At 49.5% G+C, this 13,797-nt stretch overlaps 2 protein-coding genes across 2 annotated transcripts in view; one reads left to right on the forward strand and one right to left on the reverse strand.

Annotated features, from left to right (window-relative positions):
* Positions 1 to 13,797, reverse strand: part of LOC143833680 (uncharacterized) — a 23,211-nt gene continuing 9,414 nt past the window's right edge. The window contains exons 2-4 of the mRNA XM_077329774.1: positions 5,354 to 5,471; positions 2,536 to 2,627; positions 1 to 158 (exon numbers count right to left, since the gene is read on the reverse strand). Of these exons, the coding sequence (XP_077185889.1) occupies positions 2,604 to 2,627; positions 5,354 to 5,471 (142 nt within the window). The 3' untranslated portion in view covers positions 1 to 158; positions 2,536 to 2,603. The remainder of the gene's footprint in view (positions 159 to 2,535; positions 2,628 to 5,353; positions 5,472 to 13,797) is intronic.
* The window catches only part of ICAM4 (intercellular adhesion molecule 4 (Landsteiner-Wiener blood group)), a 10,278-nt gene continuing 1,817 nt past the window's right edge, over positions 5,337 to 13,797 (forward strand). The window contains exons 1-4 of the mRNA XM_077329773.1: positions 5,337 to 5,477; positions 7,848 to 7,913; positions 9,515 to 9,787; positions 13,368 to 13,685. Of these exons, the coding sequence (XP_077185888.1) occupies positions 7,850 to 7,913; positions 9,515 to 9,787; positions 13,368 to 13,685 (655 nt within the window). The 5' untranslated portion in view covers positions 5,337 to 5,477; positions 7,848 to 7,849. The remainder of the gene's footprint in view (positions 5,478 to 7,847; positions 7,914 to 9,514; positions 9,788 to 13,367; positions 13,686 to 13,797) is intronic.

The raw sequence follows: 13,797 nt of genomic DNA on the forward strand, positions 1-13,797 counted from the left end.
TTTTATTTTAATTCTCCCCTGAGGTGGCAGAGTTTCTTTCCAAAATTCGGCACCTCATTGCATTCGGATTGTGTAGGTTACATTCTTCTTGTGTTTATTGCACACGCAGAAAGGGACGGAAGGGACGCCTTGATTCTGTTTCATGTCATCGGCTTTGGCTGTAATGGATTAAGTACAGGGGATTTTTCTTTTTTTTAAAAAAAGGGAAATAAATAATACGGAACGTATACAGTGAATCCTGTCTGCTGCAGTCAACAGTCCCTGCCTGGTACCGGGAAGCCAAGTGTTAGCAGAATGATCGGTGACTCATATCCCCAAGAATGTCAGGCAAAGAGCAATGGCCAGCAATCTCGTGGATATAATCGTGTATAATGGTGTGATAACCTGAATGTACACCTCCAAGGAGGGAGGCTCCAGTGGGATTCGGGGATCCTTCAGAATTTCCAGCAGTGGAAAAGAGGCAGAGTCCAGGAACATCTGAAAGGCTAACAGTCACGGCTCCCTTCCTCAGAAACCTCTTCCCCTCCCACAAATTCTGTTAATATTTAAGGGGATACTAGAATCATAGAATCCTAGAGTTAGAAGGGGCCTCCTGGGTCATCTAGTCCAACCCCTGCACTGTGCAGGACACTCCCAACCCTATCGCTCATCCCCTGTCACCTGCCACCCCATTGAACCTTCACAGAATCAGCCTCTCCGTCAGAGGGCTCTCCAGCCTCTGCTTAAAAATTTCCAAAGATGGAGAATGCACCACCTCCCGAGGAAGCCTGTTCCTTCTTTGCTACAGGCAGGCTAACAAGGCCACCCATGCTGAACTTTTCTCCAGGCTGCGGAGATCAGTTCTCCTGAAGAAAAGGGCTGCTTGGGAGGGGGGACATCCATAAATCTCCTGGTTAGCTACAATTAGACTCTTAGGTGTAATGCTCAGTAAGTGTAATGCTCTCCTTTGGCGCAGAGGTTTTGGAAATGCGGCCGTTAGGCTGTCAAAAAGTGAGGAAACCCCAAGTAAACAAAGGTCACGTCGTTTTAGACACCTGAGCATGAGAAAGCAACGCTAAATAATGCTGTTTATTTTCATTCAGCAACCATTTGCAAGTGGATTTTGCTTTTCACACAGTAAAATCCAGTGGTGAAGGGGTTAAATACTGCCCCATGGTGGTCTTGTGTTCAAAAGTTGCCTTCCCTTCCTCCCTGCTTTGTTGTTGTTATGTGCGAAGTCGTGTCCGACCCATCGCGACCCCCTGGACAATGATCCTCCAGGCCTTCCTGCCCTCTACCATTCCCCGGAGTCCATTTAAGTTTGCACCTACTGCTTCAGTGACTCCATCCAGCCACCTCGTTCTCTGTCGTCCCCTTCTTCTTTTGCCCTCGATCGCTCCCAGCATCAGGCTCTTCTCCAGGGAGTCCTTCCTTCTCATGAGGGGGCCAAAGTATTTGAGTTTCATCTTCAGGATCTGGACTTCTAAAGAGCAGTCAGGGTTGATCTCCTCTAGGACTGACCGGTTTGTTCGCCTTGCAGTCCAAGGGACTCGCAAGAGTCTTCTCCAGCACCAGAGTTCAAAAGCCTCAATTCTTTGACGCTCGGCCTTCCTTATGGTCCAACTTTCACAGCCATACATTGCAACTGGGAATACCATAGCCTTGACTAAACACACTTTTGTTGGCAGGGTGATGTCTCTGCTTTTAAGGATGCTGTCTAGATTTGCCATAGCTTTCCTCCCCAGGAGCAAACGTCTTTTAATTTCTTTGCTGCAGTCCCCATCTGCAGTGATCTTGGAGCCCAGGAAAATAAAATCTGTCACTATCTCCATTTCTTCCCCATCTATTTGCCAGGAATTGAGAGGGCCGGATGCCATGATCTTTGTTTTCTTGATGTTGAGTTTCAAGCCAACTTTTGCACTCTCCTCCTTCACCCGCATCAACAGGCTCTTTAGTTCCTCTTCACTTTCTGCCATTAGAGTGGTATCATCTGCGTATCTGAGGTTGTTGATATTTCTCCCTGCAATCTTGATCCCAATTTGTGACTCCTCTAATCCCGCATTTCTCATGATGTGCTCTGCATACAAGTTAAATAGGCAAGGCGACAGTATACAGCCTTGCCGAACTCCTTTCTCAATTTTGAACCAGTCTGTGATCCCATGTTCAGTTCTCACTGTTGCTTCTTGACCTGCATATAAATTTCTCAAGAGACAAATAAGATGCTCTGGTATTCCCATCTCTTTAAGAACTTGCCACAATTTGTTGTGCTCCACACAATCAAAGGCTTTAGCATAGTCAATGAAGCAGAAGTAGACGTTCTTCTGGTACTCCCTAGCTTTCTCCATGATCCAGCGTATGTTGGCAATTTGATCTCTAGTTCCTCTGCCTCTTCGAAATCCTGCCTGTACTTCTGGAAGTTCTCGGTCCACATATTGCTGGAGCCTAGCTTGTAGGATTTTGAGCATAACTTTGCTAGCATGAGAAATTAGTGCAATGGTGCGGTAGTTTGAACATTCTTTGGCATTGCCCTTCTTTGGGATTGGAATGTAAACTGACCTTTTCCAATCCTGTGGCCATTGTTGAGTTTTCCAAATTTGCTGGCATATTGAGTGTAGCCTCCCTGCTTAGCAGCTGTGTTTTGGCGCCACCTAGGGATCAACAAGAGATGTTGCATAGGATTTTACCGGCAAAATTTTCACAAGGTAGTTTGCCTGGTCTTTCCTTAACCTTCCTCATCTGGTCAGTGGTCAAAGGAAGCCAGGCCGACACAGAATACAGTGGTTAGACACGATCAAAACGGACACTGGACAGAACATGAAAGGAGCGGGGCGAGATCAGAAAACATGGCGGTGGATGAGCTAAGAGTCAGGCATAACGGGATGGCCAACATGGTCATCGTCCTTCTTCCACATTGTCCCTTTTTGTATTGGCCACTGGAAAGCGGAGTCTTTTCATTTGGACCTGGGTGGAAGGAGGGGCCCCCCAAAGACGGATCCTTGTTGGAACAGGGACAGGGGGACACTTGCCCATGATGAGCAGGGACCGTTGACTGATCAGGGGACCCTACATGGTGCCTGGTACAATCCCCGGCATCAGCAGTTTAAAAGGACCAGGGAGGAGGGGATGGGAAAGACCTTGGCCTGAGACCCTGGCTCAGAGCCTCTGCTTGGCAGGCAGAAGGCCCCAGGTTCAATCCCCGGCATCTCCAGTTGGAAGGACCAGGCAGGAGGGGATGGGAAAGACCTTGGCCTGAGACCCTGGCTCAGTGGCAGAGCCCCTGATTGGCAGGCAGAAGGTCCCAGGTTCAATCCCTGGCATCTCCCGTTGAAAGGACCAGGAGGGAGGGGATGGGAAAGACCTTGGCCTGAGACCCTGGCTCAGTGGCAGAGCCTCTGCTTGGCAGGCAGAAGGTCCCAGGTTCAATCCCCGGCATCTCCAGTTAGAAGGACCAGGCAGGAGGGGATGGGAAAGACCTTGGCCTGAGACCCTGGCTCTGTGGCAGAGCCTCTGCTGGGCAGGCAGAAGGTCCCAGGTTCAATCCCCGGCATCTCCAGTTAAAAGGACCAGGCAGGAGGGGATGGGAAAGACCTTGACCTGAGACCCTGGCTCAGTGGCAGAGCCTCTGCTTGGGAGGCAGGAGGTCCCAGGTTCAATCCCCAGCATCTCCAGTTAGAAGGACCAGGCAGGAGGGGAGGGGAAAGACCTTGGCCTGAGACCCTGGCTCAGTGGCAGAGCCTCTGCTTGGCAGGCAGGAGGTCCCAGGTTCAATCCCCAGCATCTCCAGTTAAAAGGACCAGGCAGGAGGGGATGGGAAAGACCTTGGCCTGAGGCCTTGGCTCAGTGGCAGAGCCTCTGCTTGACATGCAGGAGATCCCAGGTTCAATCCCTGGTATCTCCAGTTTGTATTCTCATGGGCTACAGGTTATATTTTTACAAAAAAGAAATATAACAGAAACAGAAAAGGGATACAGGAAAGACAAGGGGGTCATATACAACCCTTCACAGAATTAGTAAAGAAATTATTTTCATTCTTCTTGAACCAAGCACTACATTTAGGGCCATTTCGCACGGCTTCAAAGTAGCAGAATGGTTGCTATTTGGAAACGCTACTAATTTGCCATAACCCACGACGTCGTAGACAATCTGCAACAATCCTGAAACCAATCAGCAAAAAGCGCTTCGTTGTGGCGCTTTCAGGGGAATCCAGAAAAGTGGATTCACCCTCCGGATAGCGATACACTCCTGCAACCAATCTGCAACAGTAGCGCTAAAGACCTGTGCGTTACCATTGTTGCTGGTTCTTCAAAGTCCCTCCCCCTGGCTCTCTCCTCCAAACTTCCGGCGAAGCGATCGCCATTTTTTTTTCTCCGAGCGAGCGGGGATAAACGCACCGGTGAGCCTCTTTCTGTTTAGAGGCTTCCCTGGCTTCAGTCCTTCACCTTTAGTCACTAAGCACAAACCACTGAAAAGCCCGTTTGCTGAAATAGTCCCTTTATTTTTTACAAATAAATTCAGCCGAAAATCGTGCCCGTGAGGGGGGGGGGATTTTTTTTTTATCACTCGAGGCAGCGTGCAAACGATCATACGATCAAACGACAGCTCACATTAGGCAGCTGGATGGGTCTCTCCGTAGCAACGAATCTACCTAGATTCATTGCTATGGGTCGTTTTTTTTTTTTTTAAACCTTTCTTAAAGGGAAAGGGGCTGTTTGGGAGCATGCTAACGGCTGCCCATTGGCTGCTTGACGGCCAGGGGCGGGACGAGCTTGGCAATAGCGCTTCCTTTCTAGCGATTTCTGCCGAGACCGGAAGCCTGTGGGAAACGCTAAAAAACGCAACTGATTCCACTACAAAGGCAGGTATGCATAACGACGAATTCCACTATTTTAAATGGCGATTTTTCATTCCGCAAACAATTTGCAACAAAGATCCCTGTGCGAAAAGGCCCTTACTGTAGAATTATGTACCATTTATCGCTTAATTTAAAACATTTCTGAGCCACTTCTCTTCCTCCCTGAGCTTGCCGTCATTTTCACTGGCAGAATACCTGACCTGGATCCTCCGGGCAGGCCGGATCCTGTCTGGTCTCAGAAGCTGTGGGGTCAGCCCTGGCTAGCCCTTGAAAGGCTGACCCCAAAGGAACCCCAGAGTTGTGACATGGGGGGCAGGCAATGTCAGCCCGCCTCCAAAAATCTCATGCCGGGCAGGCAGGCAATCTTAGGGTCTCCGGGGTATGTGATACACATGCCACGTGGCAAATGAAGTCTAAATAAATGCACGGGCAGTGAGTCGATGAACCCCTCCCAAGGGTTGGCTGGCATGCCCGTCTGCTTATCTGCACACAGCAGAGAGACGACGTTGGCTGCATTTTTACCGTAACTTCCAGGAGACGACGTTTCCATTGGCGGTTCTCTGTGGCTCTTTGCAGGGGGGCAGCTCCAACGTTTTTGGTGCTCGAGGGCTTCGTCTCCATCTGGTCTTTCCCGTCATTGCTGCAGGTAAGAGCATGTGTGGAGAGAATGGGACAGTAGTTAGTGGGAGACCCGGATTCCAATTTCAGCCGTGCCATCAAAGCTGGCTGGGTGACCCTGGTCCAGTCACACGCTTGCAGCCTAGCCTGCACCACAGGGTTGTTAAGAGGGAGAAAGGGAGGAGAAGACAATGTTGTAAGCAGCTTTCAGCTCCCACTGGAGAGAAAGGGAGGGTAGGAATGAAATAAATCAAATCAATCGCTCCATTGTACACGTTTCTCAGAGGAAAGAGAAGGATACAAATTGAACAAGAGTGGCGTAGGATTTGGATTGTTGGTTACGCGCCAGGACATTCCTCTTCAGTGGTAACATCTGTTAAGTGTTCTGGTTGGAAGACCCCCTTGTCAGTTATTTCATCTGTGGCAAGGGATGGAAGTGAGTTTTAAGGAGAAATGCCAGGTTCAATAAGAAAAGAGAAGTGGAATGATAAAACTTACAAGATCAAATATGGTTCTATTTATTGGTAAGCTGTTCCCCCAAAGCTGATGGCTAGCTGTAACCCCATTAACACCTGCCCCCAGAAGCCTATAGCTCAAACCTCATTAAAAACCCTGGCACATCTAATGATTTTACAGTTCCTTCTCAAGACTTCGAAGGACCATACCCCTTCATCTCCCCAAAAAAGCCATTTCACAAGGTGAGAAAGACCACTAGACTGGGCTCCAGTCTGTTTATTTTTATTTACAGCCCACTTTTCCCCTCAGTGAGGGGAACCAAAGCACCTTACAGCAGGGGTAGTCAACCTGTGGTCCTCCAGATGTCCATGGACCACAATTCCCATGAGCCCCTGCCAGCAAACACTGTCAGGGGCTCATGGGAATTGTAGTCCATGGACATCTGGGGGACCACAGGTTGACTACCCCTGCCTTACAGCATTGTTTCCCCCTCTCTGGATTACCCTCAAAACAACAGTCCTGTAAAGTAGGATTATCGGGATATTTGGTTAACGTAGCACAGTTATGCCCAGTCGTAAAAACGTGTCTCTGCGTGCAGTAAAGAAATCTTCCCGGAAGTATAATACAAAAGGCAAATTTTTAAAAATTTATTGAAGTAAATCCTGTTTACATTCAGGCTGTAGTAAAAAGAGGAGACAGAAACCGAATCTAAAGAGTCCTTTCCGTATCACAAATGGCCAGATTGTGATGCATCATGTGTGGGGAGGGGCGCATGAGAGCATTGCATCTGCAGGAGAGACCTGCGGAGACATGTAAATCGCCACAAGCTGGTTAAGTCCAGGAGTGGCGGTTGATACATACAAGTATAAATAAATAAATATACCTACATACATGCATACATGTGAGCCTCCTGTGGTGCAGAGTGGTAAGGCAGCAGACATGCAGTCTGAAAGCTCTGCCCATGAGGCTGGGAGTTCGATCCCAGCAGCCGGCTCAAGGTCGACTCAGCCTTCCATCCTTCCGAGGTCGGTAAAATGAGTACCCAGCTTGCATGCTGGGGGGTAAAACAGTAATGACTGGGGAAGGCACTGGCAAACCACCCCGTATTGAGTCTGCCATGAAAACGCTGGAGGGCGTCTCCCCAAGGGTCAGACATGACTCGGTGCTTGCACAGGGGATACCTTGACCTTTACCTTTTATGCATACATGCATAAATACATAAATAAATACATGTTTGCATGGGAGGCCATGGAAAGAGAGAGGACAAAGGGAGGGAGGGAGGGAGGGAGAGGAAGGCTCAAAGAGCCGTTCCCAGGGGAAGGCAGAGCGGAGAGATAACACCTGCGCACCTTCAAACCGATGAGCTGCTCGACAAGGATTAGGATTTATAAGCTTTTAATATTTTAATGTATTCCATTACATTTTATCGAGAGTTGGTTTTAGTGATAAATACGGCTGCAAACCGCCCCGAGCACCTCTTTCAGCGAGGGGGCAGTCAATAAATCTCATTAACAAAGCATCATATAAGTATAAATAAAGAAATATCCTGAGCTTGCAGAACTGGAACTTGCGTCCCGTTCTCCTAAGGTAGCCGGGAACCCGCCAGAAATGTTTCTTTGGTCGATGCAGCAGCCCAGAGGGGCCTCCCTGTGCGAACAGAATCCATGGGCAGGAACCCGGGTTGCCAACTCCAGGTGGGGAAATACCTGGGACTTGTGGAGGTGGAGCCTGGAGGGGGAGATGAGGGGGAGGGAGTGACTTCACTGAGGTGCAATGCTCTTCCGAAGCAGCCGTTTTCTCCACCTCTGTCCCCAGATCAGTTGTAATCCCAGGAGATCTCCTCTCTAGGTACCACCTGGAGGCTGTCCAGCCTAGCAGGGCTATGGTTTTCCACCGCAGTGCTTGTGAATGCAGGACAGTTTTCCTCTTCTTTGCTTTCCAGGCATGTGGCCGTGGCAGTTCTGCATGGGTTTTCTCTGGTCCGCCGTCACTTTCTCAGCACTTCCACGTAAGTGTCCTCAACGCAAACAGGGATCCCCACTGCTCACTTTCTGGACTGACGGAGCAAACAGGGGCAAGAAGACCGGCCTCTGTTGCTGGCTCAGCAGCTCTCCGTTTTGGAACAGGCCTCTTATCTCCCCCTCCCCGTCTCTCTCCTGCGAGTCTTTCAAACTATTATCACAGCAGACAGAGACCGGCATCTCAGAACTGGGAACGGATCTTGCCGTCTCTTAAAGGGAACAAAACGTTTTTGCTGATCACTTAACATCATATAGATTATAGAATAACAGGATCATAGAATCATAGAGTTGGAAGGGACCTCCTGGGTCATCTAGTCCAATCCCCTGCACTCTGCAGAACTCAGAGCATCCAACCCTCTCACTCCTCCACAGTCACCTGCCACCCCCATGAACCTTCACAGGATCAGCCCTTCCGTCTGATGGCTCTCCAGCCTCTGCCTAAAAATCTCCAAAGATGGAGAACCCACCACCTCCCGAGGAAGCCTGTTCCACTGAGGAACCGCTCTGACTGTCAGGAACTTCTTCCGGATGGTATCACAGAACGAAAACACAGAATTTAGAAACACCACAGCACAACAAAACGAAATTTGAGCCCCTTGAAGAGCAACGAAGATTTATTCTGGTGTGTGAGCTTCTAAGCTTCCTCAGACTCAATGAAATGGCAAGAAAGGCATCTTCATTCTGTTGTGTGGTAATTCACCTTTATATATGTGGACTTGGGATTCCCATTTCATTGGGTCTTTTGAAGTGTGCATGCTCACACACACCTTGACTAAAATTTTGTTGCTCTTAAAGGTACCCCTGGACCCAAATTTCGAAGTATTTTTTGTAAGTCAATTCTGTTTGCTAGAGCCTCTTGTGGCGCAGAGTGGTAAGGCAGCCGTCTGAAAGCTTTGCCCATGAGGCTGGGAGTTCGATCCCAGCAGCCGGCTCAAGGTTGACTCAGCCTTCCATCCTTCCGAGGTCGGTAAAATGAGCACCCAGCTTGCTGGGGGGTAAACGGTCATGACTGGGGAAGGCACTGGCAAACAACCCCGTATTGAGTCTGCCAAGAAAACGCTGGAGGGCGTCATCCCAAGGGTCAGACATGACTTGGTGCTTGCAGAGGGGATACCTTTACCTTTACCTCTGTTTGCTAGAGAACTCAAGAGGCGTCTGTATGTGCTTTCAGGAGTGCTGTTTTTGTTTGTTTGTTTGTTTGTTTATTTGATTGATTAATTGATTGATTTCTAGACACGGGAGTGGTCAAACCAGATCTCCGTGTACTACAACTTCCATAAACCCCTGCCAATTACCTGTGCTGGTAGGGGTTCATGGGAATTGAAGTCCACGAACATCTGAAGAGCCAGTTTGGCCACCCCTGCCTAGACCAACCCCTGGCTGCTTCAGAGGATGGCCTCTAAGCAATCCCACCCCTCTTTATTCTGTCCCCCCCCCACCATCTCACCATTTAAGGTTCCCTTTGATGGGAGATATTTTTACTGAATGAATTTTTGGGTGTGCAAAGGGAAGCATTCCCTGTTTGGCGGTTACGTTTGTTGGAAAACCCAACTGGCGTGAGCGTTTTGTGCGTGTTTTGTGCTTTCAGGGGCCCAAGAGCAACCTTTTGTGCGTGCCCAGCCAGAAAGAACTGTGGTTGAATTTGGGAGCTCCGTAGTAGTCAACTGCTCCACCACCTGCCAGCGTCCGATCTCTGCTAACCTGGAGACTAACCTGGAGACGGAGGTTGTAGGAGAGGGACCCACGTGGAGAGCTTTCCGGCTTCTCAACATCAGCAGCTGGTTCGTAGCTCCTTTGTGCTTCTTCGACTGTCCTGGCAGCAGAGACATGCGGCCCCTTCGGGTGCCTTTCACTGTTTACCGTAAGTCCCCTGCAGGGAGCGTCCGTGAAGTTATGACCGCTCTGGGTTCTGTTGGGCTTGCAGATGAGCTTTCGTGTCCACTTCCTCGGATACGATGTCATGGAATGGAAGCCGTCAGTTCATGTTCTAGTTGTTGTCAGCCATTCGGTTGTTTCTGAGTCTTGGAGCTCCCATGGCACAGCTGTCGCCCCAATCCCCCATCCTGCACCGTCTCCCTCAGCCGTGCAATGTTCTGGCTGGTGTCCATTTTCATCATGTCCAACCACCATGTTCTTTGCCGGCCTGGTTTCCTTTTCCCACTGACCAATCCAGGCATAATTGCTTTCTCCACTGAGTTGGATCGCAGGATATGGCCAAAGTAAACAAGCCGGAGTTTCGTGATTTTGCCTCCCAGTGACAGATCAGGCTTCATGCACCGTAGTATTTCCTTGTTTGTGACTTTTGCTGTCCAGGGAACCCACCGTAGCCTTCTCTAACACCAGAGTTCAAACAAATGAATTCTCCTCTTGTCTGATTTTTTCATCATCCAAGGCTGAATCTGCATGGAGCTTTTATTCCAATCCCAGGTCGATTCAGTCCCTGACATCTCCACTGAATGCAATTTCCATTTTGATTTTGTCCGATTTAAAGTTTCCTTCTACAACATGCATGATTGATCTGGAGTGACCCTACCTTTATCCTACAATATCCTGGAATGGATCTAACTCTCAATATTTGAAGAATCAGATTGAGAAACATGAGAAAGCATGCAGAGCTCTGCCTGTTTTGAATTTGTTCCTGAACTCCGTGCTAGAGAAGCCCTGATTGGCCAGGGCGTCAGTTCCTGGTTTCCAGGCTTAAAGGGGAAGCCCTGATTTGCCTTAAAGGGGAAGCCCTAACATTTCTCAGCAGAAGCTCCAGAAGCCTAAACTTCTCTCAGCAGAGATTTGCCTCTTGTTTTTTTATCTCCAATCAGTTCATACTTACAGGCAAAATGTGAGTAAATGAACATACCGCATAACGGTTCACAGATTGCAGAGATAAGTCAGAAAACCCAGCAATTTGGATCCGTTTGTATTCACTTTGGCGAAGTAATTAACTCAGTGCAGTTTCACAACCTGATTAAAGAGATAAATGTTTATGTTGGAGTTAACATTTTTAGTTCAGCAGTGGAATAGGCTGCCTAATGAGGTGGTGAGCTCCCCCTCACTGGCAGTCTTCAAGAAAAGGTTGGATACACACTTTTCTTGGATGCTTTAGGATGCTTTGGGCTGATCCTGCGTTGAGCAGGGGGTTGGACTAGATGGCCTGTATGGCCCCTTCCAACTCTATGATTCTATGATTCTATGATCTGAAAGGGAAACTTAGAGACACGGATATGTATCTAACTACACCTCTTTCCTCTTGTCGGGGAAGGGTCTCAGCTAACTGCTCTCAACAATTGGTCATATATTTTCTCGTTACCTTCCTATGTAGACCCCTGGGTTGAACCCAAGGCCTTTCCCCTGCGAGTCAATCTCAAGGGAATACAAACAAATCCAAATTGCTCTGTTTTCCCCCCTGTTTATCTCTGGAATTTGTCACCCATTTTCATTATACTGCGTGTAAATTTACTCTCACACTTTGCCTACAAGTAGGAACAGATGACTTCAATTCCACGACGTTGTATTCGGGGAAATGTAAATGAACATGAAAGCTCATCGCTTGAGCGAAACTTGGTTGGTCTTCAAGGTGCCCCCGGACTCTTTGTTCTACGTTTCTGGCTGAGAGACACAGACCATTTCTGCATTAGGAGACATACCTTGCTTTGGACTCGTTTTGAATTTCCTTTGGATGCAGTGGGCTTTCCTCCCCTTTTGGCCGCTGTGTGGCACAGAGGGTTGGACTGGGGGGGGGGGGCATTGGTCTGATCCAGCATGGCTTCTCTCGTGTTCTTGTGTCTGGGGCAGGGATGCTCTGTCTCCTGGGTGCTTGGGGGGGGGCAAGAGTGAGAGGGCTTCTGGAGTTCTGGCCCTGCTGGTGGACCGCCTGATGGCCCCTGGGTTTTGGCCACTGTGTGACCCAGAGTGTTGGGCTGGAGGGGCCAACAGCCTGATCCATATGATCTTATGTCCAGGGCAGTGGTGCCGGCAGCGGCTAGCAGCAGTGGCCTATAATCCGAAGAACCCAGGTTCGATTCCCCACTCCTCCTCCACATGCAGCCAACTGGAGATCTTGGGTCACTCCCAGTTTTCTCAGAGCTCTCTCAGCCCCACCTACCTCACAGTGGGTCTGTTACAGGGAGAGGAAGGGAAAGCAGTTGTAAGCCACTTTGGGACTCTTTCAGGTAGTGAAAAGTGAGGCACAAAAGACAAGTTCTTCTCCAGCTCTTCTCTCTTATGTCTGGGGCAGGAATACTCTGTCCTCTTGGTGCTTGGGGGGCCACAGTGGGAGGGCTTCTGGAGTTCTGGACCCACTGTGGGACCTCTTGATGGCTCCTGGGCTTTGGCCACTGTGTCACAAAGAGCACTGGACTGGAGGTGCCACTGGCCTGATCCAAAATGGCTTCTCTTATGTTCTTATATTCTTATCTACTTACAGCAAGTTATGCACAGCAGAATAACAGTCCCTAATAATTTATCCAAGTAACTTTGTGAAGCTTTTTGTACAGTGCAAGTGAGGATTGCCAGCTCTGCGTTGGTAAATTCCTAGTCCAGTGGTTCTCCACCTGGGGGTCGGGACCCCTTTGGGGGTCGAACACCCTTTTCACAGGGGTCGCGGCAGGACAAGCAGCTTGACCAGGGGATGCCATCCACACAACAGCCTTGCAGGGTAGATCGAGATAGAGCGTTCATCCGTCTGGAGCAGTGAAAAAGAGCGAGATCGGCATGGTGGGACAAGAGGCAGAACTGAACTGAGAAACCCCGGGGGAAAAAACAGTTTATATAAAATCATGTACAAGTGATCTTCACGCCATGGGTCAGTTTCGGTTTAATTTCTGTGAAAGACCACTTTGTTTTATGGTTGGGGGTCCCCACAACAGGAGGAACTGGATTAAAGGGCATTAGGAAGGTGGAGAATCTCTGTCCTAGAGAATTTGGAGGCGGAGCCTGAGGAAGGCGGGGCTTGGGGAGGGGCAGGAGCTAAGCAGGGTAAAGTGCCAGAGTCCCCCCTCCAAAGCAGCCCTTTTCCCCCACGGGAACTGATCTCTGTTGGCTGGAGATACATTGTAATACTGGAGATCGCTGGAGATAAATTTATTTCAGGCCAGATTGGCCATGGATTCTGTTTTGTTTAGGGGGGGGCATCAACTGGGCATGGAGTTGGGGTCACTCTGGGTGGGCATGTATGTGTGAGTTTCCTGCATTCAGCAGGGGGTTGGTCTAGATGGCCCTGGAGGTCCCTTAGAACTCTATGATTCTATGACAACTCTCCACCTCCTGTAGACCTGAATTCCGTGCCTGTCTCATTTTCGCACACCCTTTCCAGAAAGGTTGGTCCGTGTCTGGTCAGAAGGCTTTCTCTCAACCACCTGGATGCCTTGGCCCTCCGTGTCTTTGTGTGTAACTTCGGCCTCATCCTGTGGAGTCCCACCTCACTTGGCCTTCCTGTCTTTTCCCAGGTCTTCCAGAGCTCGTCGAGCTGGATCCGGTGCCGGTGGTGGAGGTGGGAGAGAACTACACCTTAACCTGCCGGGTATCCAATGTTGCCCCCATCCGAAACCTCTCCGTGACCTTCTTCAAGGGTGGGGAGGAACTGCACACGTACACTTTTGAGGATCACTCTGCCCCGGTAGCTGACAATGTTGTTGTGAACCACACGGTAGCCGCTCGGAAGCCCGTCTTTGAGGAGGAGATCAGCTGCCGTGCGGTGCTGAATCTGGGGCCCCAACGGCCTGGCTTCGAAAAGGCCTCCTTCAGCCAAACACTGAATATTATGGGTGAGTTCACCGCCAATTCCTTGCAAATAGAGCAGGGTTCCCCAACCAAGGTAGCGAGGTACCATGGCGTGGGGGTTTTCAAAATGGCAACTGAGGAGGGCCTTCCCACCCT

The sequence above is a fragment of the Paroedura picta genome, chromosome 3 (genome assembly GCF_049243985.1).
Source record: "Paroedura picta isolate Pp20150507F chromosome 3, Ppicta_v3.0, whole genome shotgun sequence".
Classification (NCBI taxonomy): Eukaryota; Metazoa; Chordata; class Lepidosauria; order Squamata; family Gekkonidae; genus Paroedura; species Paroedura picta.